The following is a 22,654-nucleotide window of genomic DNA, read 5'->3' as shown; positions in this document are numbered from 1 at the left end:
TGATGGGTGTTGTAATCCAACAAGTAAGGGCTGCATAGGCCCTGCAGTATTGCGTTGTAATGTGCCCCTTGCACGCCTCTGCAAGTGGAAGCAGATCTCACAAACACACCCAACCTTTGCACATTGCAGCCTGGCTTATGCGCTGTAACAGCGGCATTGGAGCCTGTCCTTTGTTCCTGGCACATTGCTCCATTAATGTCTGAAAGGGGAGCGGGGCAAATACAGGTGGCGGCGGAAGCCGTCAAGTTGCCCATTTTCTCCCCACCATTTGCTGTGCATGTGCAGTGCTGCAGCAACACAAGGTTAGAGCACAGGTGTGACTCCTGGAGCAGCATGGCAGCCCGAGAATTGAGCTTGAGCTCATCCGCTGCTGGAATCTGTGCTGAAAGAGGCCAAAGGGCACTGGCGGAGGAAGAGGGGGTGGGGGTGGGGGTGCACCGTCCCCGGCAGTGCGATCCTGGTGGGGTGCCATCGTGGCTGCCCTCCTGGCTGTGCTGGGCGCCATGCCCCTGCAGGTGGAGTGCCACGCCCCCAGGATGCACGCCAGGCACGCCCCTGCCTGCTCTCCGCCCCCCCCCCCCCCGGTGCCAGAGCATGAAGCTCCGCCCCTGCCCAAGGGTAGCTCTTTCTTGATGCTTCTTAAATTAGGACACGGAGTCTTCCCAATCCAAAGAGTGCTGGTGCGAGTGCTGTTTGGTTGGGACAGTCTACTAAACAGTATGTCCAGTTGTACCATCTTGGAGCAGGATTTTCCATGTTCTCCTTAATTAGCTACATCATCTGTTTTCCCATAATACCATAGCTGCCGAGTTCTCCCTTTTTTTTAAGGGAAATTCCCTTATGCTGAATAGGCTTCCTCGCGAGAAAAGGGAAAACTTGGCAGCTATGCATAATACCTGCTACGATTAACCCACAAATCATTTCTACTCCTTCTTTTACACCACGGGAGACACGACTCGCTTTTCACAGTAGGTGGTTAGTGATCATGGTCTTTTGTTCTTTTCGAGAAACTGACACCACAAAATAGTCTGTTGTCAAGGTATTATCCAGGTCGATAGCTTTATTGAATCTCGGCAACCTCTCACACAAGGTACTAACAGGGGCGATAGCTCCACTTGCCTTCTGCACTGTCGTACAACATGCTGGTCCTGCTTATTTAGGAGTCATTCATTGTACACACATTTTGAATACCCCTTATGAAACTGTATGGACCTGTATGGTTTGCTGGCCCTAATGGCCCCTTTCAGATATTCAGTGCCTTACCAACTTGGTTTGTTTATTGATTTTTTTTCACACACAACAAACAAAACAGTTATTCTTTTTCTTTTTCTTTTTAACAACCAAGCATCCATAGATGTACACCAACCATCTAACTGAACACACTAACTGACAAGCTTGCTCTTAAGGGTCTATTCATCTTAAAGATACAGTAGCATGTATCAGCATTGGGGGGGGGGAGGTGACCATGAAAAAAGGGGCTGTGGAATTGGAGAAAAGGAAGCCTGGGAATGAGGGGGAGGGTCTGTGCGCAAGGAAGAGTTGAGAAAAGTAATGAGAGGGGAATTGAGGGCTGGAAGAGGGCTAAAAAAAGGTGTAGGAGGCATGGAAACGGGGTTGAAGATGAAAGCATGGACATAAAAGAACAGGAGAGGTGGTGCCTTCAAAATTGGGCAGAAGGTGAAAAAGGTGCTTGGTTGCTGGTGCAATGGGCCAGTGCATCTGGATGTTAACCAGAAGGTTGATGGTGGAGCCCACCCAGGGACAGCTGTGGGCAGGATTTGTGCATTTCAGGGAGTTGGACTAGATGACCCTCTGGGTCCCTTCCAACTTACAATTCTATTATTCTAAAGGGGGAGGGAGATACAGCTTAGCATGGGGTGGATTGTGTGCAAGGTGCAGAGTTTCACAAAGTTGGGGGGGAGGCTAGTGCATGGGGGCACAGAATAGAAAAGTAGCTCCAGAAATAGGGTGGGAAGATCTACAGGGGTCAGCAAACTTTTTCAGCACAGGGCCGGTGCACTGTCCCTCAGACCTTGTGGGGGGCCGGACTATATTTTTTTTTGGGATCAACGAATTCCTATGCCCCACAAATAACCCAGAGATGCATTTTAAATAAAAGGACACATTCTACTCATGTAAAAACATGCTGATTCCCGGACTGTCCACGGGCCAGATTTAGAAGGTGATTGGGCCACATCTGGCCCCCGGGCCTTAGTTTGGGAACCCTGATCTAGTGGGTCAATCTGTGAGGGAAATGGCTGGGGGCTGGCAAGTGGTGCGAGCTGGGGCACAGCCCCTAGTTATAAATGGGTCAAAAATATAATTTTTGTATGTTAAAAAACAAAACTGTCCAGCAGGGCAGCTGTATGAGTCTTGCCCCAAGGCTCCTCTTGGCTTTGCTATGTGCTTGCATTTTTCTGGCATAAGTGTGGTTGTAGATTCTAATTCAGGCATCCCCAAACTGTGGCCCTCCAGATATTTTGGCCTACAACTCCCATGATCCCTAGCTAACGGGACCAGTGGTCGGGGAAGATGGGAATTGTAGTCCAAAACATCTGGAGGGCTGAAGTTTGGGGATGCCTGTTCTAATTTTTCAACAGCATATAAATAATGGTCTAATTCAACTGTTTCATGCTGGAGTCTCCCTTACCAATACATTCAATTCTATTTTCTTAGTAATAATAATAATAATTTATTATAATATTTATATTAATATATTATAATATAAACCTGCCCATCTGACTGGGTTTCCCCAGCTGCTCTGGGTGGCTCCCAACAGCATATTAAAAACACGTTAACATATCAAACACTAAAAACTTCCCTAAACGGGGCTGCTTTCAGATGTTTTCTAAAAGTCAGATAGTAGTTTATTTTCTTGACATCTGGTGGGAGGGTGTTCCACAGGGAGGGCACCACTACAGAGAAGGCCCTCTGCCTGGTTCCCTGTAAATCACTTCTTGCAGGGAGGGAACCAGCAGAAGACCCTCGGAGGACCTCAGTGTCCGGGCTGAGCAATGGGGGTGAAGATGTTTCTTCAGGTATACTGGGCCGAGGCAATTTAGGGCTTTAAAGGTCAGCACCAACACCTTGATTTGTGCTCGGAAACGTACTGGGACTCAGTTGAGAAGCTGCTCTCTCCCTTTGAAGCTATCAAAATGTATGGCCTACTTTTATAGAAAAGCCTGTTGGGCTACCACATTATATTCTGATAAAAGCAGCCTTCTCCAATCTGGTGCCTTCCAGCTGTTCTGGACTACAACTCCTGGTTGGGAGTTGTAGTTCAAAACAACTGGAGGGCACCAGGTTGGGGAAGGCTGGGAGAAAGCAAAAATGAAGGGTGCCCCCCCAATATATTGTAATGTTGGTACTAAAAACAAGTGTGATCATTCTGGAGTCCTGTGATGTAAGTTGATGCCTGCTTTCCCCACCTCTCCTCCTTTATCCTGCCAAATCACAGAATGACGATTATTTTTGGGCAGTACTTTCTGATCCCGGAGAAAATGGCTTTATTGTTCTCTGAATTGTGCCCAGAAGGGAACAGGAAGCCTGCAAGCTGGTGTGAGAGTGCTGCTGGGACTTGCTCTGGGTGGGGCACAGCCAGCAAGGGAACGGCGGGGGGGGGGGGTACGTGTTGCTGGGCTAGTTCTGCAGCAGCTGGTGTTTTCAAAGAGCAGCCCCCAGGGAGGAATGCATCGGAGGGACCCCACCCTTGAAAGAGTTAGTTAATCCAGGTGAAGTCAAGCAAAGCATCTGCCGCAAAGAATTTCTAACAAATGCATTCTGAATTACAAAAAGCGTTTTATCAGTTTCCCACACTACAGTTAAAAAGGGAGCGAGCTATTGCAGCTATTGTTTCAGGATGGAAATGCCTGTATGGTTGGGCACAGCACAGGGCTGCTGTTCTTATACACACACACAAAGGACTGTCTGTTCGGGGTCTGTCCACACCTTGGCAAAATGTGGATTTTTGCATCCATTTTATTCCGCCTCGTCCATGCAACATTCTCCTTCAGCTGCTGTTATCCCACACTTTCTCCTCCATAAATCTAGACTTTCTCTATGCTCAGGAAAATCCGAAGAGAGTCAGCCCACTCAGCAGTCCTGTGGCCTTGCATTTGTTTTTCCAAAGTGGTTGTTTTCACTCCTTCCAGTTTTCCATGCCTCCTGCTAGGTCCTTTGATCCTATTTGCAAGTCTGGCAGTGAACATGGCCACTTCTGCTTTGTTAGTGAGTTAAAAAATAACAACCTTTGAAACAACTGCAACTTATAGTATTGTTATGAGTTCGGAGGTACCAGACCCCTCTAATGCCTGGATCCAGCAAGTATTAAAATATATGCCCGGCTACTTTCTAGATGAGGCTTCCAAATTAAGAGACTGAAGCTCTGTGTGAGACAACAAACAGACGGGGCTCCTACTTCAGCTTGCAGATACTGAGAAGGACAAATGCCAGAGTCAAATAGAGTTTGGGGGCTGTGTTGTAAACTAGAAGAGGGGTGGAGAGCAATGTTGGATGTCTGTTTGAATCCAAGGCTGTGCCTGTGGGAGAAACAATATCCTTTGGGGATGTTAATGCCGCAAGCACCTCCATCATGGGCTCAGATTGTATTTGTTGTTGTTTAGTTGTTTAGTCGTGTCCGACTCTTTGTGACCCCATGGACCATAGCACGCCAGGCACTCCTGTCTTCCACTGCCTCCCGCAGTTTGGTCAGACTCATGTTCGTAGCTTCAAGAACACTGTCCAGCCATCTGTGTAAATAAACCATATCTCACACCTTGCACCGCTCGGAGATTGGGGTGGCATGCAACAGAATAATTTCCATTGTATTTCTGCAGGGTGTTTTGTTATCCATGCTCTCAATACCTATCCATTTATTTTATTTTTGCCATCACATACCCCAATATGCCTCATAACTGATGGCAGAGCAGGAGAGTGGTCCTTTTTTGTTGGGAAAAGGTGTCACAAAAAGAATTCCCCTTTAAAAAAAATTACATATATATATAGAAATACTGCATTTAAACAATTTCTGGACGTGGTTTCCTCTTTGCAACAGTTCCCTCGCACGTGCTCAACAGGTACGAGCGCTTTCCATGGAGACAGGGGTTAGAGGCAAGGGTATCCCTGATAAATAGGGGAGAGACAGGCATGGAGGGTTCCAGGTTTTAAAATAGCTTGTATGCCAACCACTCAGCTATGAGCAGTGCAAGGACAAAGTGATTCCTGAAAGTCTGGATTTTCGAAGCAGGTAGGGATGAGGCCTTCGGTTCCACAGGAGGCAAGGCAGGACATCCAAGCAGAATGTGGCCCCCCTCACTGGGTCATATGCTGGTGCTGCTTGGCTGTAGCTTGACACTGCTGGAAGTTGTGCTGTAGAAGTAGGAGGAAGACCTGCGGGACTGGAGGGTTTTTGCCAAGTACCAAAGGAAGATGAGGAACCCTGTGGGGAGAGAAGGAGGAGAGGGAAACATGAAAGGAGAAGTTGGAGGGGCATGCCAAGGCTTGTCCTCCTGACCTGTGCACCTCCCCTGCGGCAGTGTCAGGGAAGAACACAGCTCAGCAACAGAGCCCACACTCTGCAAGCAAAAGCAGCAGTGGGTGGTGTCCCTAGAGACTGCCGCGTGAGAGGCAGGGAGGCCAGCAAGAGGCGGAGACAACTGGTTGCAAGAGTCCAGACAAGTGAGGGGAACACGAAGGTTAGAAACATAGAAATATGATGTTGGGAGGGACCCCAAGGTTCAGCTAGCCCAACCCCCTGCAATGCAGGAATCACAACTTCAGCAACACCCAACCTCTGCTTAAAAACCTCAAAGGAAGGATCCTCCACCACCTTCCATGGGAGCCCCATGCACGGCAATGGACCAGCCACCAGAGTGCAAAAGGTCCCAGGTGCAAGGTCCAGGTAGGGCTGAGAATGACTCCATGTTGGAGAGCCCCCAAGAGCCATTGCCAGTCAAGTGTGGAGCAGAGGTGAGCTTTGCATGCAAAATGTCCCAGGTTCAATCACTGATGGCATCTTCAGGTAGGGCTGAGAGTAAGTCCCTGCCTGAAAACCTGGGCAGCCTCTGTCAGTCAGTGCTGATGATGCTGTGCTAGTTGGAGCAATGCTCTAGGGCTCAGAATGAGGCAGCTTCCTACTAATGTGAACCCTAACAAGGAGGGTAGACTTTAAGAAGCCCTCTGCTTCTTTCGGTGGAGTTGCTTTGGATTGTGTACGGTACACACACACACTCTCTCTCTCCTGCAATTTTGTGGTCAAACAAGATCCCACTGAAATGAAGAGGACTTCTTTTCTTTTTTGCAGTGCAAACTGCAAGCGTGGAGGCCCCAATCTGCATCAGGGCTGTAGCAAGGGAGGAAAAGGCTAAAAAAAACTCAAGCCTCCATATTAGGATCTGTCTCCCTGCCCCATGTCAAAAAACACAAAACCCACAACCCTATTGACTAATGTCACATGTAGTTTGGCCCTTGGGCTGATTCTGAAGATGCTGCCTGGTAATAAACTGCAAGCTGAAGAATGTGACTTCAATGGCGGCCAGGGCCGGATTTAGGTTTGATGAGGCCCTAAGCTACTGAAGGTAATATGTCCAGCTCTCCTTTGTCAACAACAAATTGTCGCTGTTTTTTGTGTTGAAGATATGCTATATGGTAATTTATGGACATCATATGTATCTAAAGCCATTTGCACATAACAAAATATGTATTTTATCAAAGTAATTGTTGAACTGAAATACAATTAAGAAGTACAGTAGTATATTAATAGCGAATTTTTTTGGGGGGGGCAAGAGAGTGGGGCCCTAAGCTATAGCTTGTTTAGCTTATATGTAAATCCGGCACTGATGGAGGCTGATTCCCCTTTGGGACTAGTAGGGCAATAGGCGAGGAGGTCAACAGTAGGTGGCGCTAGAGCTAACAAAAAGCAGAACCACCCCTTGGACTGGTTGTAATGAAGGCGGCAGCCAGGTAGAGACTAAGGTTCGTGGGGCAGTGCCCTGTTCACCCTAACAGACCAACTTCCACTGGAAAGAAGAAACGGTGACAAGATTGCAACCCAAATAAGTGAAGGGAGGAAACAGCTGCCACCCACTGACCTTGGAGTGAGTTGATGATGGTGAAAAGGTACACGGACACCAGCTTGAAGGTTCCAGAGGTGAAGGAGAAGAAGGCCAGCCCCCAAGGGATGCCCAGCACACAGCTCAGCCCCAGGAGCATCACGGCGTATCCCCAGTGATATCGCAGCTTGAGGATCGCTTGCACCATTGCGCCCAGCATGATGGTGTTGAAGAAGAGCACCAGGCTTAGAAAGCCCAGATTCAGGAAGTTGTTGATCTCCTTTTTGGTGATCCAGCAGCTGGAAAAGAAGAGGGAGGGAGCAGGCATGAGGGATGTGGCACAGTGTCCCAAAGCATGTTCATAAGAACATAAAAAGACCCCTGTTGGATCAGGCCAATGGCCCATCTAGTCCAGCATCCTGACCTCACAGTGGCCGACCAGAAGAATCAAGTCTAGACAAACAAGCTTAGGAACGGTAGAATGTTCTTTGCCCCTTCTTTTTAGATCAGAAATAACGGAAATAGGGGCACCCATGCTTGCATTTTGGAAGGTTGTTCATCAAAAATTTGAGCAAGGTGTGTTTGTCAGAACATTTTGGGGACAGACTGCACCGCTCTGGAGACATCCGTTTGGGTGAGAGACACAACCAAGGATGTCCTTTTGTCAATCCAATGTGGAACTTTCAAAGTTCATTGAACATCTCAGGGCAGAAGAAAGCCCATTTTACACCCTCTCCAACCCTCCACAGGCCACATCTGATAGGTGGATCCCACCCCGGGCCCAAGCAGCACTAAATTTAAATAGGCGCGGTGCATGCAGGGGTTGGAAATGTGGAGAAATAGGGTGGCAGGCAGAGAGAGAGAGAGGGGGAGAGAGGGAGGGAGGGAGAGACCACTTCTGTCTCTGCCCTGCCCACTACCAGGAAAAGGCTTTTATACTTCTGGTTTATGGCTAAACTGTGAATGCAGCTACCTGAATCAACTTGGCTGTGAGAGGACAGCACCCCCCCCCCAAAGCCACTTACATTGTTGCATTGGTATATTCCCCAGAGGATTCATACACTTTAATGGGGAAATGTCCGTAATGCGACGGGTTGATCACACAGATCAGCAGAACAATGAATATGGGAAGACCTGCAAGGCAGAGGACAATATGCATTAATGTTTCTACCCCACTCCCCTGGGTGGTCCTTGGCACCTGCATTCACCCCCTGCCCCCCCCCCCCCATACACACATGCATTTTATTTCTAAGTATTTGCAAGTCACGTACAAAAACCTCCAAAGCAAGCAAAAGTGAACTATGCTAGATAAAAATTACAAACCAATAAGAAATAAACACAACCACAAGGAGCAGAATAAAATCACTCTGAACAGCAGACAGGAAAATGAGTGGATCCAAAATGAGGATGGATTCTGCCCTCCTGTTGGTCCCAAGGGGTTCTGAAGGGGGCCAAATGTTCTCCAAGGCTTTTTGTGAATGGTCGACAGGAAGAGAGTCAGAAAGGCAGAATGCCCTCCCTTATCCCGCAACTCAGAAACCTATCTTGGGGTGGGGCAAGGAAAATGGGCAGCAGCTGCTCCCCAAGCTTGAGAAGAGGTATGGGAAGCCTGTGTCTTCTCAGGGGCCAAATGTTGCCCTCTAAGCCTCTCTTAACTGGCCCTCAGGACTCTCCCCAGGCCACACCCTTCCTGAGTGGCTTGGCCTGGCTGGGATGTGTCCTTCAATTCTGCTAGACTGAAGGAGGAAAGGGAGGGCTGTGCGTGGAAGCCAGCAGATTGCAGAAAGGCAAAAGGCACATTTCTGGCTCTGCCCACTTTTGCCCCCAGCCCCATCTGCCACTGACATGGGTTCCCTGGGAAGTTTCATGGAAGCGTTGTCTGGGGCTGAAAATGGCTCCCCAACCCTGCTCTATGAGATCACCCCCACCCCAACTTCAGGCACTAAAGCTGAATTTATTTATTTTTTACCATAGATAAAAGTTTCCAGTTCAAAGCAGAGGGAGAGGATACCACTTCTGAATATTCCCGTGTTAAAAAAAAAAAAGCTACTTCCTGTCAATTGACCTAAGAAGAGTCCTGCTGGATTAGGCCAATGGCTGGATCAGATACCCAAAGGCATCCCCAGGTAGAGATAGTGAAGACCCTGAGTCCTGCTCAGAATAGACCCACTGAAGTTAATGGCCAGCATTACCTTCAGCTCATTAATTTCCGTGGGTTTACTCTGGGTAGGACTCAGCTGAATACCAGCCCCTGGAGAACCACACCCAGACAATGCTGAGCCAAATGGACCAGCTGTTTGACTTGGCATAAAGTAGCCTCCTTTTGTGATAGAGTCCAGATTTCAACTGGGGGCTTCCCAGAAATCTGCCCACACTCTGAGCTACTCCACTGCATCAGATGCTTTCTCTCCGCATATGGATCGTCTTCTCTTATGTACAGCCCAGCTTCCTAATGGACCTGGTCGCAACCTTCTTTGCCTATGTCCACAAGAGACCTGCACCACCCCCAGCGACCCCTGGCCACTCACCCCAGCCCACCAGGCAAAGCTTAAGGAGCAGGTGCTTGATGTTGGAATTGAAGACTCTGATCACAAGGAGGTACAGGCTGTAGCCCTCGATACCCATCCAGGTCAGGCAGGCCAGCACCCCGAAATGCAGAAACATGGCGCCAGATTTGCAAGCTACTTCACCACCGTTAGGGGCCAGAGGCACTGCGATGAGGAAGCTCATGTTGAGAAGGAAGATGGCCCAGAGGAGGTTCATGTGAACGTAGACAATGTTGTCCCCTTGCTTCCTCCTGGGGAGGAGAGAGTGTGTGATATTTCTTTCCCAATTGTGTGTGGGATCCCCACCCTAAGCTTCAGTCAAACCATACACTAAATCTCCCAGGATCTGGCTTCAATCAATGCCTTACTCTTTCTCAATACAAGCCACACATGTCTGTCACATGCACACCTGGCTCCAGCAGCCCATAGGGTTTTCTCCATGGTGTTCCCCTCCACAGATGTGGCAGCTGGTGGCCATAAGCTAGGTATTCCCAAGGAAAGACCCACTTGCCTTTTCCTGGGATACTCCTCTTCCATGCTTCTACTTTGGTGGCTTGAGATCAGTGCAGCAAAAAACACAACCGAGCTCACTTGTGAGACAACAGCCTGGCTCGTACATAACACAAAGCCATGGTTCCTTGAACTATGGGGCTGCTGGGAGTTGTAGTGCAAAACATCTGGAGGGCACCAGGTTGTGGAAGCCTGCTCTGACTTTTCACCTTTTCTGCATCTCTCCTCCATCCTCTGTTGATTATTCTTGCCCCCCGCCCTCAGTCCATGATTCCCTGTTGGATCTCCTCCTAGGATCCAGCAAGTCTTCCTCCTGGGCTGTCTCCCCAATCCCCCAGGACTTCTGCCCTATTTGGAGCAAAATTTTCGATCTGCCTTACTTTGTGCAGAGGAAGAAGAAGATGGTGAAGAACGATGCCACGGCCGAAACGATACACCCAATGTAAGTGATCAAGGTCAGGTAGACCTGGTGGCTGCGGCCGATTTCTGGGGAGGACACCTGAAGGTGGAAGGAGACAGCTTAAAAGGGGTAGAGAATGATGGGCAGGTGGTGCAGGAAGACCTTTGCGCAGGTCTACCTGGCATGGGAGCCACTAGCACTCACCATCAGCACAGCAAAAAAGGTGAGATGGTCACAGCGGCAGATAGTTCGGTCCACTCCTCGTTCTGCTTCACAGCCAGATGAATTCCACTTGCCTGGATGGCCAGCTAGGGGTGAAAAGGAGAAGCCTCACTGCAGGCAGGCGCCCCCATGTAGAGTAAGTGAGCAAAGCCATACATTGCAAGGGATTGGGCTAGATGACCCTCTGGGTCCTTTACAATTCTACAATTCAATGGTTCTACTACAACATATACAGTGTGGGAGTGGTCTGTTGGGTTCTACTAATCCAGACAGAAAGTTCCCTGCACCTGTAAAATTCAGTTGGCCTTTACTAGGGACTGAGGGTTTTGAATGGCAGGACCCCTGTCCTGTGGAACTCATGCCAGCGGAGGCTTGTCAGGAATCGTCCCTGCCTGCTCCTAGATGTCTCACAAAAGAGTTTGTTATTCAGGAAGGCCTCTGAAAGTTGAACTGCTTTTGTCCCAACCAGTTTCCAACCAAGGGGCATGTCCAGAACTGTGACTCACGCAGAAATTCCAGACGGTGATAATTCATACATGCTGCCAAGGTACATCATTTCAGGTGGGAAAAGGGCACCTCCAGTATTAACAAGATTCAGCTCAGAAATTTGGAAAGCTCTGGTCCAAATAGTCCGTCCTTAACGTGGGCTACTGCAGGGGGAGGTTGTGATTCGCACACCTGGTTTCACATGCTCTCAAGGAGCAACCAAACCAGCGGTGTAGCGAGCCACTGTGACACCCGGGGCGGCAAATTGCCGTGCACCCTGGGGGGGGGGCGTCGCTACGCAATGACGCATGTGTGTTACGTAACGACACATGCGTTGTTATGTGGCGGGGTATCGGCGTCGAGCGGACTTTTTACCGGGAGGCTGGAGGCTCGGCTTGGGAGTCGCGGGGGTGGGGGCGCCAAGTGGCACACCCCCAGAGTGGAACCCGGGGCGGACCACCCCCATCGCCCCCCTTGCTACGCCCCTGAATACAGAGGATGTGGAAGGAGGGCTCAGGGGAATTCCTTCCAAACATCTCACCCACCCCAGCTACTGTGGGAACTTACCTTCAGAGCCAATGTCCCAGAACACACACTGGGGAGTCACGTTCGACTGAAAGAACAAATATCAGAGGGTGAATTTAACACAGGTGATTTAAAAGCCAACAACAGGGAAATGTTGCTGTTCAGTGAGATGTCCCTACAGCTTCCTCACAACTACACAGTCTCTTAAATATACTTCCACCCAGTGAAACAGTCAGAGATAGAAAGACAGGAGCAATATACTTTGGGGAACAGGCAATAAGACAATCTGCTTTGCATGCAGAAAGTCTTAGTTTCAATCCCCCATGTGAAGTTTTTAATGTCTGATATTTTATCGTGTTTTTAATATTCTGTTGGGAGCCACCCAGAGTGGCTGGGGAAACCCAGCCAGATGGGCGGGGTACAAATAAAATATCATCACCATCACCATCATCTCCAGGTAGGGTTGGGAGAGACCCCTGCCTGAAAACATAGATAGCTGCTGCCAGTCAGTGCAGGAAATACTGAGCTAAATAGATCAATTACCTAACTCAGTATAAGGCAGCCCCCTATGTTCCTAGTGATAGCAACCTCAGTTCAGTGTGCAACCTTATGGAAGCAAATGGCAAAATCTGCACAGGAGGGAGGAATTGGCAGGTTACAGAAGTGCAGAAGGATTTCACAGAATCAAAGAGTTGGAAGGAACCAATCTAGTCCAACTCTCTGTATTGCAGGAAGCGCAGTTTTTGCAAGAGTGCAAAAAATGTTTAGGGTGAGGAGGAAAAATAACTCTGTGAGGAGTGGGCATGCTTAGTGGGCACAGAATCCTGACTGTAGAGAGGAGATTGGAAAATAGGGGTTCGGTTCCAAGAACAAGCAACCATAGAATAATTTCAGCAAAGGGAGTTGTCACTTGGTGGTGTTTTTCTCTTTGAAAAAGTGACCAGGCAAAGATTCTCAGAAGGTTCCACATGCAATGCTAAAACTTGAGTTGTAAGTTCATACTGGAAAACAGCCCAGCTTTAGGGAGAATTTAGCCACATCAGAAGGAACACCAGAAGATCCTGTGATCTTCTGAGCGGAATGAAGGTTTTCAGGGCCTACCGGAAGACGGTTGTGCCAGAAAGTGAGTGCCACCCGCTCCTCTTTGAGCAGGCCATGGACTGAAGTGTTCCAGATAGAGAGGCCAATCACTTTCCCACCCAGGATCTGGTCCGAAGAACTTTGGTCCTGCAGGAAATAAAGATCGGAGCATTTGAGACCACCCAAGTCACATCATTTTATACAGCCCAATTTGAGTCATAACATGCCTTTGCAGTTAGTCTGTGCATACCAAGGCATTCCAAAGTCCACCTGCATGTCTGTCCTCTTGGGGCAGTATTGCTTCATGAAACCTGGTTCTGCCCAACCTTCCCTCCATGCGGACCTGATCCTGCCTGTACATAGTCACACCATCATCAGATGCAGAGTTTGAGTCTCTTTCTCCCAACAGCAGCAGAACCCCAGAACTTCATGCCACAACCTGAGCTTGTCGGAATGCAGCTGACGTTTCTGCAAGTGTGGAATTTATCCCTGGCTTGGAAGACATTTCAGTTGATGCCCTAAAGCAGGCAGCTAATTTGCTCAGTTTTCAGTTAAGTGGTGCTTTATAGGCAGGGCCAGTCTGTTCCCTTCTAGTTTGGAGCTTCCTGTGCTCCATATTTCATCCAGGAGCATACACGCTGGAACCAAAGGAAATCAGCCGGGGATGGGGCCTAGGGACTTCAAGGCAAGCCGGACATGTTTCTGGCTACAGCTCCTGGCTAGCGAGGAGACTCCCAAATTGGACAACATGCTATTAGTTCAGTGCAGTGCAACAGTAAAAAAAGACTAGAAAGCAACAAAGTGGTGGTAGGTGGGAGGGATTTTTAGTTGGGGGTGGGAATCTGTTAAATTTTAGTGTATTTGTAATTTTTATTGTTTTTGGTTTTATTGTTTTATTGTCTTTTTTGTGTTCTTCTTTTGTTGAGTTCTTTGCTGTTTTTTAGAGGTTTTATTTTGTTTTTAAGGGGAGGGGTCAGGGCTGCCCGGGAGGGGGTCCCAGCAAGCAAAATGGCTGGGGCAGATTCCACAGGGGGGTGTGCACTGGAACAACCGATCTCAGTGGTCACGGGTAGGAGGAGGAGTTACGCTAAGACCAGACCATGTCATTACCGAGGAGGCAGACTTAGTCGTTGTCTGAGGACTATCCCTGCCTCCAGGTCTGGTCCTGACCGGACGGATATTGGAATCAGCAAGGGATACCCACATGACCTGAAGGTGCTGCTGTGCAATGCCAGGTCGATGATGAATAAGACCACCGCCATTCACGACCTGATTGTGGATGGAGGATTTGACCTGGCATGTGTGACAGAGACCTGGTTGGAGGAAGCCGATGGGCCCGTTCTTGGCGCTGCTTGCCCACCAGGTTTCTCTTATGCACAGCAACCCAGGCCATCTGGGCGGATGTTTTATCCCATGTCGATGGCCTTTCAGCTGATTCCCTGGTGGCCCGCTGGAATGCGGAGTTAACCAGCGCTATTGACTGTCTGGCTCCGAAGCGCCCTCTCAGATTGCATGGAGCCCGGACAGCCCCGTGGTTTTCCCCGGCGCTGAGGGCAATGAAACAGTCGTTGAGACGGCTAGAGCGCCGGTGGCGGAAAACTCATTTTGAATCAGACCGGACACGGGCTAGAGCTCAACTTCGAGCCTACCAAGTGGCAATGGCGACGGCGAAGAGGACCTTCTTCACCGTCTCCATCGCATCTGCAGAAAACAGCAGCAGGAGACTCTTCCAGGTGGTTCGCAATTTAGCGGAACCACCTGCTCCATCCGGGCCCAGTACGGGCCACATGATCTCCTGCAATGATTTTGCAAAGTTTTTTGCAGATAAAGTCGCTCAGATTCGGGAAGAGGTAGACTCCACCGTGGGAGCAGGGCCGGGGCGGGGGAGTGCTAGAGTCCTGTCTAGTCAAGTTTTGTGGGATCAATTTCAATCTGTTACCTCCGAGGATGTGGACAGGCTGCTTAGACGAATGAAACCAACCACCTGTCTCCTTGATCCTTGCCCATCCTGGCTTATAAAAGCTAGCCAGGAAGGGCTGGGCGATGGGCTTCGCGGGTTGGTAAATGCTTCTCTCCATGAGGGAGCCTTCCCAGACCCGCTGAAAGAGGCGGTTATTAAACCGCTTCTTAAAAAACCATCTTTAGATCCGGCCAATATGGCCAACTATCGCCCAGTCTCAAATCTTCCATTCTTGGGCAAGGTGATTGAGCGAGTGGTTGCGGAACAACTCCAGGCACGCCTGGAAGAAGCGGACCATTTGGATCCCTTCCAGTCAGGATTCAGGCCTCATCATGGGACTGAAACTGCCTTGGTCGCACTGGTCGATGATCTCCGGCGGGCTAGGGACAAAGGTAAGAGCTGTTTCCTTGTTCTGCTGGATCTCTCAGCGGCTTTTGACACCATCGACCATAACATCCTTCTGGACCGTCTAGAGGGCTTGGGAGCTGGGGGCACTGTCATGCAGTGGTTCCGCTCCTTCCTCCTGGGCCGTGTTCAGAAAGTGGTGGTGGGGGATGAGTGTTCAGACCCCTGGGCGCTCACTTGTGGGGTGCCTCAGGGTTCTGTCCTCTCCCCCATGCTTTTTAACATCTATATGCAGCCACTGGGAGAGATCATCAGGGGGTTTGGGCTGGGTGTCCATCAGTATGCTGATGATACCCAGCTCTACCTCTCTTTTAAATCAGAACCAGTGAAGGCGGTGAAGGTCCTGTGTGAGTGCTTGGAGGCGGTTGGAGGATGGATGGCGGCTAACAGATTGAGATTGAATCCTGACAAGACAGAAGTACTGTTTGTGGGGGACAGGAGGCGGGCGGGTGTGGAGGACTCCCTGGTCCTGAATGGGGTAACTGTGCCCCTGAAAGACCAGGTGCGCAGCCTGGGAGTCATTTTAGACTCACAGCTGTCCATGGAGGCACAGGTCAACTCCGTGTCCAGGGCAGCTGTTTATCAGCTCCATCTGGTACGCAGGCTGAGTCCCTACCTGCCCACTGACTGTCTCTCCAGAGTGGTGCATGCTCTAGTTATCTCTCGCTTGGACTACTGCAATGCGCTCTACGTGGGGCTACCTTTGAAGGTGACCCGGAAACTACAACTAATCCAGAATGCGGCAGCTAGACTGGTGACTGGGAGCGGCCGCCGAGATCACATAACACCGGTCCTAAAAGACCTACATTGGCTCCCAGTACGTTTCCGAGCACAATTCAAAGTGTTGGTGTTGACCTTTAAAGCCCTAAACGGCCTCGGTCCGGTATACCTGAAGGAGCGTCTCCACCCCCATCGTTCTGCCCGGACACTGAGGTCCAGCTCCGAGGGCCTTCTGGCGGTTCCCTCATTACGAGAAGCCAAGTTACAGGGAACCAGGCAGAGGGCCTTCTCGGTAGTGGCACCCACCCTGTGGAATGCCCTCCCACTAGAGGTCAAAGAGAACAATTACCAGACCTTTAGAAGGCATCTCAAGGCAGCCCTGTTTAGGGAAGCTTTTAATGTTTGATGGATTTCTGTATTTTAGAATTTCTGTTTTTTTTTGGAAGCCGCCCAGAGTGGCTGGGGGAACCCGGCCAGATGGGCGGGGTATAAATAATAAATTATTATTATTATTATTATAAAGTGGCTGTGAAATTGTCCCTGATAGCTTGCAGGTTTAGGGGAATTATACAGGTGAAACTCAGAAAATTAGAATATCGTCGAAAAGTGCATTTATTTCAGTAATGCAACTTATTATTTTTTTTAAAAAAAATTACAAATGCTTTTTTTGGGAAATTCCACAGTAATAAAACAAAGTGTTACAATAATACAAAATAAACAAAAATAAACATTGCTATTACATTTCATTAATTACATTCCATTTATAATTGACCCGCCTAACGACAAATAATTACAATTACAACAAATAAAGGCTTGACATATCTTGCTTTGCATGTCATGCATCTATCTCATATATTGGTTTCACCTTTTAAGTTGCATTACTGAAATAAATGCACTTTTCGACGATATTCTAATTTTCCGAGTTTCACCTGTACAGTGAATACTATAATACCTGGTGGGGGAAAAAATCACTCTCTGCCTCTCCCTGGCCACAAGTGCATAAACAGCCATTTAAAGGTACTCCAGCATATCCTTTCCTCTCAACAGATTATTATTATTATTTGTTATTATTTATTAAATTTGTTAGTCATTTTATCAAGCCCAAAGCAACCCAAGGCGACTTACAACCAACCAAGCAGAACAAAAGCCCACATAGATAAGCATGGGCACCGTGCAGAATCTCAAAGCAGCAAATGCTTTCCTTGTCACACCAGCAGATAATCTGCAAAAGTAATCTGGAGGACCAGGATGAGATATAACAGAACAAGAAGGGGATGAAATTTCATTGTGTTTCATGTTACTCCCCCATCTCTGAGCAGTGAGAGACTCCTGGGGTTCCAGGCACTTACCCAGCTTTGGTTTCCTTTGAATGAGGGCTGGTTGAGATTTGTGGTGCCTTTAGGATATATGAAGTGCTTTTTTCTAGAAAAATAGATGCCGGTACTCGCCACGAAGTAGTTACAGTAAGTGCCACACTTTTTAACAACAACAAAAAGAGGTGCTAGTACTGTGTACCCTTGAGTACCCTCTGGAAAAACCCACTGGATATATGTTTTATTTACACATATATACAACCTGAGCCTAAGATGGAACTTGCTTCTCCCTTCGTTACTGCCTTGGATTCAAGCACAAATCAAGCATGGGTCTGTGTCTAGCTTCTCAGCCTGCTTTCTTGCTGCTCAGCTCTCACACAACCACCCTGGTTTCTAACTACCAGGCAGCTGAGGGGAAAGGCACACCCATTTGCCTTTTGGCACAAGGCGACTTCATCGGTTATGCTAATCACGGTGCTTACGCAGTCAGCTACGGCCATTGTCTTACAGTTGCTTAGAGAAAGGGGCTGGTTTAGCAGGCTTGTTCCCATATGTACTATCTACCTTCACAGATACAGAAACCCCAAAAATGGAAGGCACTCAGGCCATCATACAGACTGATTCCGCCCCCCTAAAAAAGAAGCCTTCTAGTTTAAAGATGCCACCATCTAGTTCACGAAAGATCTCAATAAATTGGGCAGGGATTGTTTTGCCAAATGGTGCTGAAGCATCTGGTGCTCTTGTTGCAGAAACTGATCCCTGAAGGAGCTTCACATCTCTGTGCCTGATAGGTGGGTTTACCCACAGCCTCTCTGCACATCCTTACCTGAAAGAGGGCGGAGCTTGAAACCACCAGCAGCACTGCCCTCGGCGTAGCAGGCCTGCGCCCGAGTTTGGGTTTTGCAAGGACGACTTTGTCAAGGGCCGCTTTGGGCAGCATCACTTCAAAGCCACGAACCTCTTTGTCCTCCTTCAAAAAGAAAAGAAAATGCTTTGTAGAAGAGGAAAAGGGGGTAGGCCAGGTCGATTTGGGTTTCTCTCAGCTTCTCATTTTCCCAGCCTTAAGTTCTGTTCTCCACCTTTCAATTTGCAATTTTAAAAAATCATAATGAAAACTAATCAGAATTTTAGTGCTAATTTATCCTGATGTACACGTTTGTATGCCAATTTGCTTAATGTGAACTTAGGTAGAGGGACCCCTGACCATTAGGTCCAGTCGTGACCGACTCTGGGGTTGTGGCACTCATCTTGCATTACTGGCCGAGGGAGCCGGCATACAGCTTCCAGGTCATGTGTCCAGCATGACTAAGCCGCTTCTGGCAAACCAGAGCAGCACACGGAAACACCGTTTACCTTCCCGCTGTAGCAGTACCTATTTATCTACTTGCACTTTTGGCATGCTTTCGAACTGCTAGGTTGACAGGAGCTGGGGCTGAGCAACGGGAGCTCACCCCGTCGCGGGGATTCAAACTGCTGACCTTCTGATCGGCAAGCCCTAGACTTTGTGGTTTAGATCACAGCGTCACCTGTGAACTTATTGCAAAGCAATTTCCACAATATGTTGGCGTATGAGCTATTTTCACTGAGAGAGGTGTTTTTATGAACACTTTGCCCTGGTATATGCACTTTTGTACACATTACTTGGCAAAAATCAGTGGGCTATGAAGGATGACTGTATTTTGGTTTTCATGCTGCGTCAGAAAATGTGAATGGGGCAAGTTTGGTGTTAACTACAAACTGAGCTGAATTTCTCCCCTATAGAGAAGGAAACTTCTTGTAATGGGGAGGTAAGGACGAAGCAATAATTTGTACAGCAGGTAATTTTAAAGGGCCCTTCCTCCCTTTACTCACCTCCAGCTTGGGTCCAAAAGTTATATTCTGATGACTGAAGGACTGGAAATTCCAGACGCTTGCATGTAGCAGTGCTCCCTTCCCAAAAGTCTTGTTCTTCCCTTGGAATTCTGCTTCTCCCAACTCTGTCTCCAAACGCTGGAGCAACCTGTCGGGAAAAGGTTAACTGGGTATGGTTGGAGAGACTAGGGTTCTCACAGCTACTTCCTGGGTAACTGTATGTGCCAAGGAACAAAGCTGATACAACTTGGTCATTTATTAGCCTTCAAGTGTGTTTGGTGCTGTGGACTTTTGCTTTTAGAGTTGAAAACAAATTCGCTCCCAGAAGCCTTGTCAAGGGCTGCTGTCAAATAATCACAGGCTCTTTTTCTGAATGTTTGCACTTTGATTCATTTTGGTGTCAGTGAATGAGGGCTGGTAAGGTATGATTTCGATATTTGCAAAATGGCATGCGACACTGTTTCGGAATTGACTGTACCCGATAGGAAGCATGGAACTGTATTGAGTCACTGATACGTTTCATAGTTGGCAAGCCACAATATTCAGAGTATCTGGACATAGTCAGGATCTGAAGGGCAGCGCCTGCAGAAGGTCCCCAGGTTCAGTCTTTGGCTCCTTTAGATAGGTGAAAAACCCATACAAGAAACCCAGCCATCACCAAGCTGGTCAGGGGTGATGGGGGCTGTAGTCCAAAACATTTGGACAGCACCAGATTAGTGAAGGTAAACATAAACATAAGCAATATTGAACTAGATGACCCAGCAGTAGAGAGCAGACTGCCTATGCAATGCTGGCACATTTCCAATATTTGCAGGTGCTACTTTGAGGTCTGGTTGCAATATTGCTACATCATACCTGTTGCTCACTGAGTCTGCAGGTGCAGGGAGCCCATGCCAGATCAGACCCTGCCAGGGAGTAAAGGTAAAGGTAAAGGGACCCCTGACCATTAGGTCCAGTCGCAGGCAACTCTGGGGTTGCGCAGTGCTCATCTTGTTTTCTTGGCTGAGGGAACCGGCGTACAGCTTCTGGGTCATGTGGCAAGGATGACGAAGCCGCTTCTGGCGAACCAGAGCAGCACACGGAAACGCCGTTTACCTTCCCGCTGTAGCGGTACCTATTTACCTACTTGCACTTTGATGTGCTTTCGAACTGCTAGGTTGACAGGAGCTGGGACCGAGCAACGGGAGCTCACCCCATTGCGGGGATTCGAAGCGCCAACCTTCTGATTGGCAAGCCCTAGGCTCAGTGGTTTAACCCACAGCGCCACCCGCATCCCACCTGCCAGGGAGTAGGGAGCAGTAACCCTTTTCCATATTGCACAAATCACAGTCTGGGATTTTGCACTTGCTATGCGTATCAGATGAAAAGTTCCAAGGTAAAACTGTGCTTCCAGTGTAAACAGTGGGTGAGGGGCATCTGATGAAGATCATGGGGAGGGTGGGACACAGTTACAGTGACCTGCTGGGAAAGTGTGCCGAGCTGGGGAAGTGGGATTCACTCTAGGTGGATCTCTGCTTTTGGTGGCAAACACACATCTTGGAATCCAGTCTTCACCAATTCTCCCTGCAAAGCAGCTGGGCGTAAGGAGAAGAGGGACCATTCCTGAAGAGGTAAACATTCCTGAAGAGGTGGAGATTGCTTAGCCTTTCCCTGCACCATTGATCTCCTATCCGCTGGAATTCCCAGGCGTACATCTTCTATGTTGGGGATTGGGAGGGAGCCACAGTGAGAAACGGGAGTGACAGATCAATATTTTCTGCCCAGGACAGTTTTTGTTGCCTTAGTTCAGAGTTTGGTGTGTTAGTTCCCATTTCTGCATCAATCCATGATTTATTACTTTTTTGGGGGAGGGACATGAAAAAATACATTATTTTTTAAAGTATTGGAACTGCATTTTTCTACATGTGTATTTGTGTAGGCGTTTTAACCTAAAAATACACATTTTGTGAATTTTCAGAAATGAGCATTGGTATCACAACATTTGGAGATGTGCAAAAGCCAAGGAGAATGGTATTTTGCTCTGTGTGCTCCGGAAGTGTGAATCAGGGTCTGCTTGCTTAAAAATGCAGACAATACGAAGCCTCCTCAAGTGTGGGAAGAGTGACAGAGACACACACGTACACTTCCTGTGGCTTGTACACATTGTTCCCCCACCACCCCCACTTTGCCACAGAGAAGCGGTAGCGGGGCTTCACAGAGTCACACATAATTTTCCCCTAGTTGCACCTGACAGGAGTAGACGATAACAGGTTTCTAGGCTTTTGCATTTCCCAGGGGCTGAGCTGCGAAGTTTACTGCTGGGTTGACATTGCGAATAATCTGACACAGTTGTTTTATATTATTTTGTATTTTATGGGTATTGTGTGGTGTATGTACGTTACGTTGTTTATTATGCTGCAACACTGTAAACTGCCCTGGAGCTTTTTGGCAAAGGATGGCAGAAAGATTTCTTAAATAAATAGTTCACCAGCAAAGACTGTTGACTAGCCCATGAATACTTACTCAAATGGGTTTGGCCGAAGGCCGTTCCTGCCACTCTTGCCAGGCTTCACGCCTTTTTCCAGGGTCTTCAGCTTTTCTTCTACGCTCCTAACTTTTCCTTCCATATCGCATACTCGAACAGGCATATTTCCTTGATCACCTTTCCCATAATCAAACACAAAAAGGAAGCAAAAAAGGAACAGCCTCATTAGGGATTATATTCCAGGCTACAGGACTCCTTACTCACACTGTGAAAGCAGCAGAAAAGGCACAGATTCAGCATCCAGAGAAACTCAGGTTTAGTTTTTTTAAAAATAAGGTCTTAGCTTTCATGATCGTAACATAATCTGTGCCTTACAAACTCTCAGGAGCTGGCAAGGGGGTCCAGGAAGGTTTCCAGTGGTCAAGGGAGGCAGGGCCTCAATGTGCTGCGCAGCTCTCTGTTGACAGAATAAATTATACAAGATGCAAATATGGTATATGGATATTTGCATACTTTAGCTGGGTTTCTCTGGATAATTGGGAATGGTTATTTTCTTGGGGGGGAAGAGCACGCGAATTTTCTTTTTGCAGTGCATACAGCCCTGGTTATACAGCTTTGATCATTGTCTGTCTTAAGACAAACCTCCGCCGCCACTTCTCCTTGGTTAACAAACTCATCATTTTGTGCTATTTGGTTTGCCTTCTTCCCCTTCCACTTCCTGCCATAGGACTGCTCGATGCACGTCCCTGCACATGCACTCCCACCTCTTTCCTCCTCTCTCTCCCCTCTAGGTACATACAACAGCCCACCACCTGCCCTCAGTGTTCATTCTACGCACAAGCCTGGTATACCCAGAGGAGAAGCCACTGGATCATGAGACAATAGAGGGAGTGGGGGGGGGAGGAATTTGAATTAGGGGAAGTGAGTTCTTCCACCTATGATTCCCCATACATGATCTTTCAGGCTCCATGCCCTCCAGACATGGATGGGCTAGCTTATAGCCAAGGCTTTGGCAAAGCGAGGAATTGGTGAACAGGTGGCTCTATGAAATATGGCTCTATAATCCAGCTTGCTTATTGGTGGGTTCCTCCAGATGGCCTGTTTATTCAGCATTCATCCCAAT

General features: G+C 48.3%; 1 protein-coding gene across 9 annotated transcripts in view; it reads right to left on the bottom strand.

The window, feature by feature from the left end:
• Nucleotides 1-4,983: 4,983 nt before the first annotated feature.
• ADGRG1 (adhesion G protein-coupled receptor G1) overlaps nucleotides 4,984-22,654 on the bottom strand; it is a 43,496-nt gene continuing 25,825 nt past the window's right edge. For all 9 annotated transcript variants that reach the window (XM_035118575.2, XM_035118580.2, XM_060275893.1 and 6 more), the window contains 11 exons: nucleotides 21,570-21,708; nucleotides 19,068-19,215; nucleotides 18,043-18,186; nucleotides 12,840-12,965; nucleotides 11,781-11,826; nucleotides 10,710-10,813; nucleotides 10,486-10,604; nucleotides 9,578-9,846; nucleotides 8,075-8,183; nucleotides 7,089-7,348; nucleotides 4,984-5,437 (listed from right to left, as the gene is read on the bottom strand). In XM_035118575.2, coding sequence (XP_034974466.2) covers nucleotides 5,319-5,437; nucleotides 7,089-7,348; nucleotides 8,075-8,183; nucleotides 9,578-9,846; nucleotides 10,486-10,604; nucleotides 10,710-10,813; nucleotides 11,781-11,826; nucleotides 12,840-12,965; nucleotides 18,043-18,186; nucleotides 19,068-19,215; nucleotides 21,570-21,708 — 1,583 coding nt within the window. In that variant the 3' untranslated portion in view covers nucleotides 4,984-5,318. The remainder of the gene's footprint in view (nucleotides 5,438-7,088; nucleotides 7,349-8,074; nucleotides 8,184-9,577; nucleotides 9,847-10,485; nucleotides 10,605-10,709; nucleotides 10,814-11,780; nucleotides 11,827-12,839; nucleotides 12,966-18,042; nucleotides 18,187-19,067; nucleotides 19,216-21,569; nucleotides 21,709-22,654) is intronic.

This window comes from Zootoca vivipara, chromosome 6 (genome assembly GCF_963506605.1).
Source record: "Zootoca vivipara chromosome 6, rZooViv1.1, whole genome shotgun sequence".
NCBI lineage: Eukaryota > Metazoa > Chordata > Lepidosauria > Squamata > Lacertidae > Zootoca > Zootoca vivipara.
The sequence above is the reverse complement of the archived record's forward strand: the minus strand, read 5'-3'. Positions and strand labels throughout refer to the sequence as shown.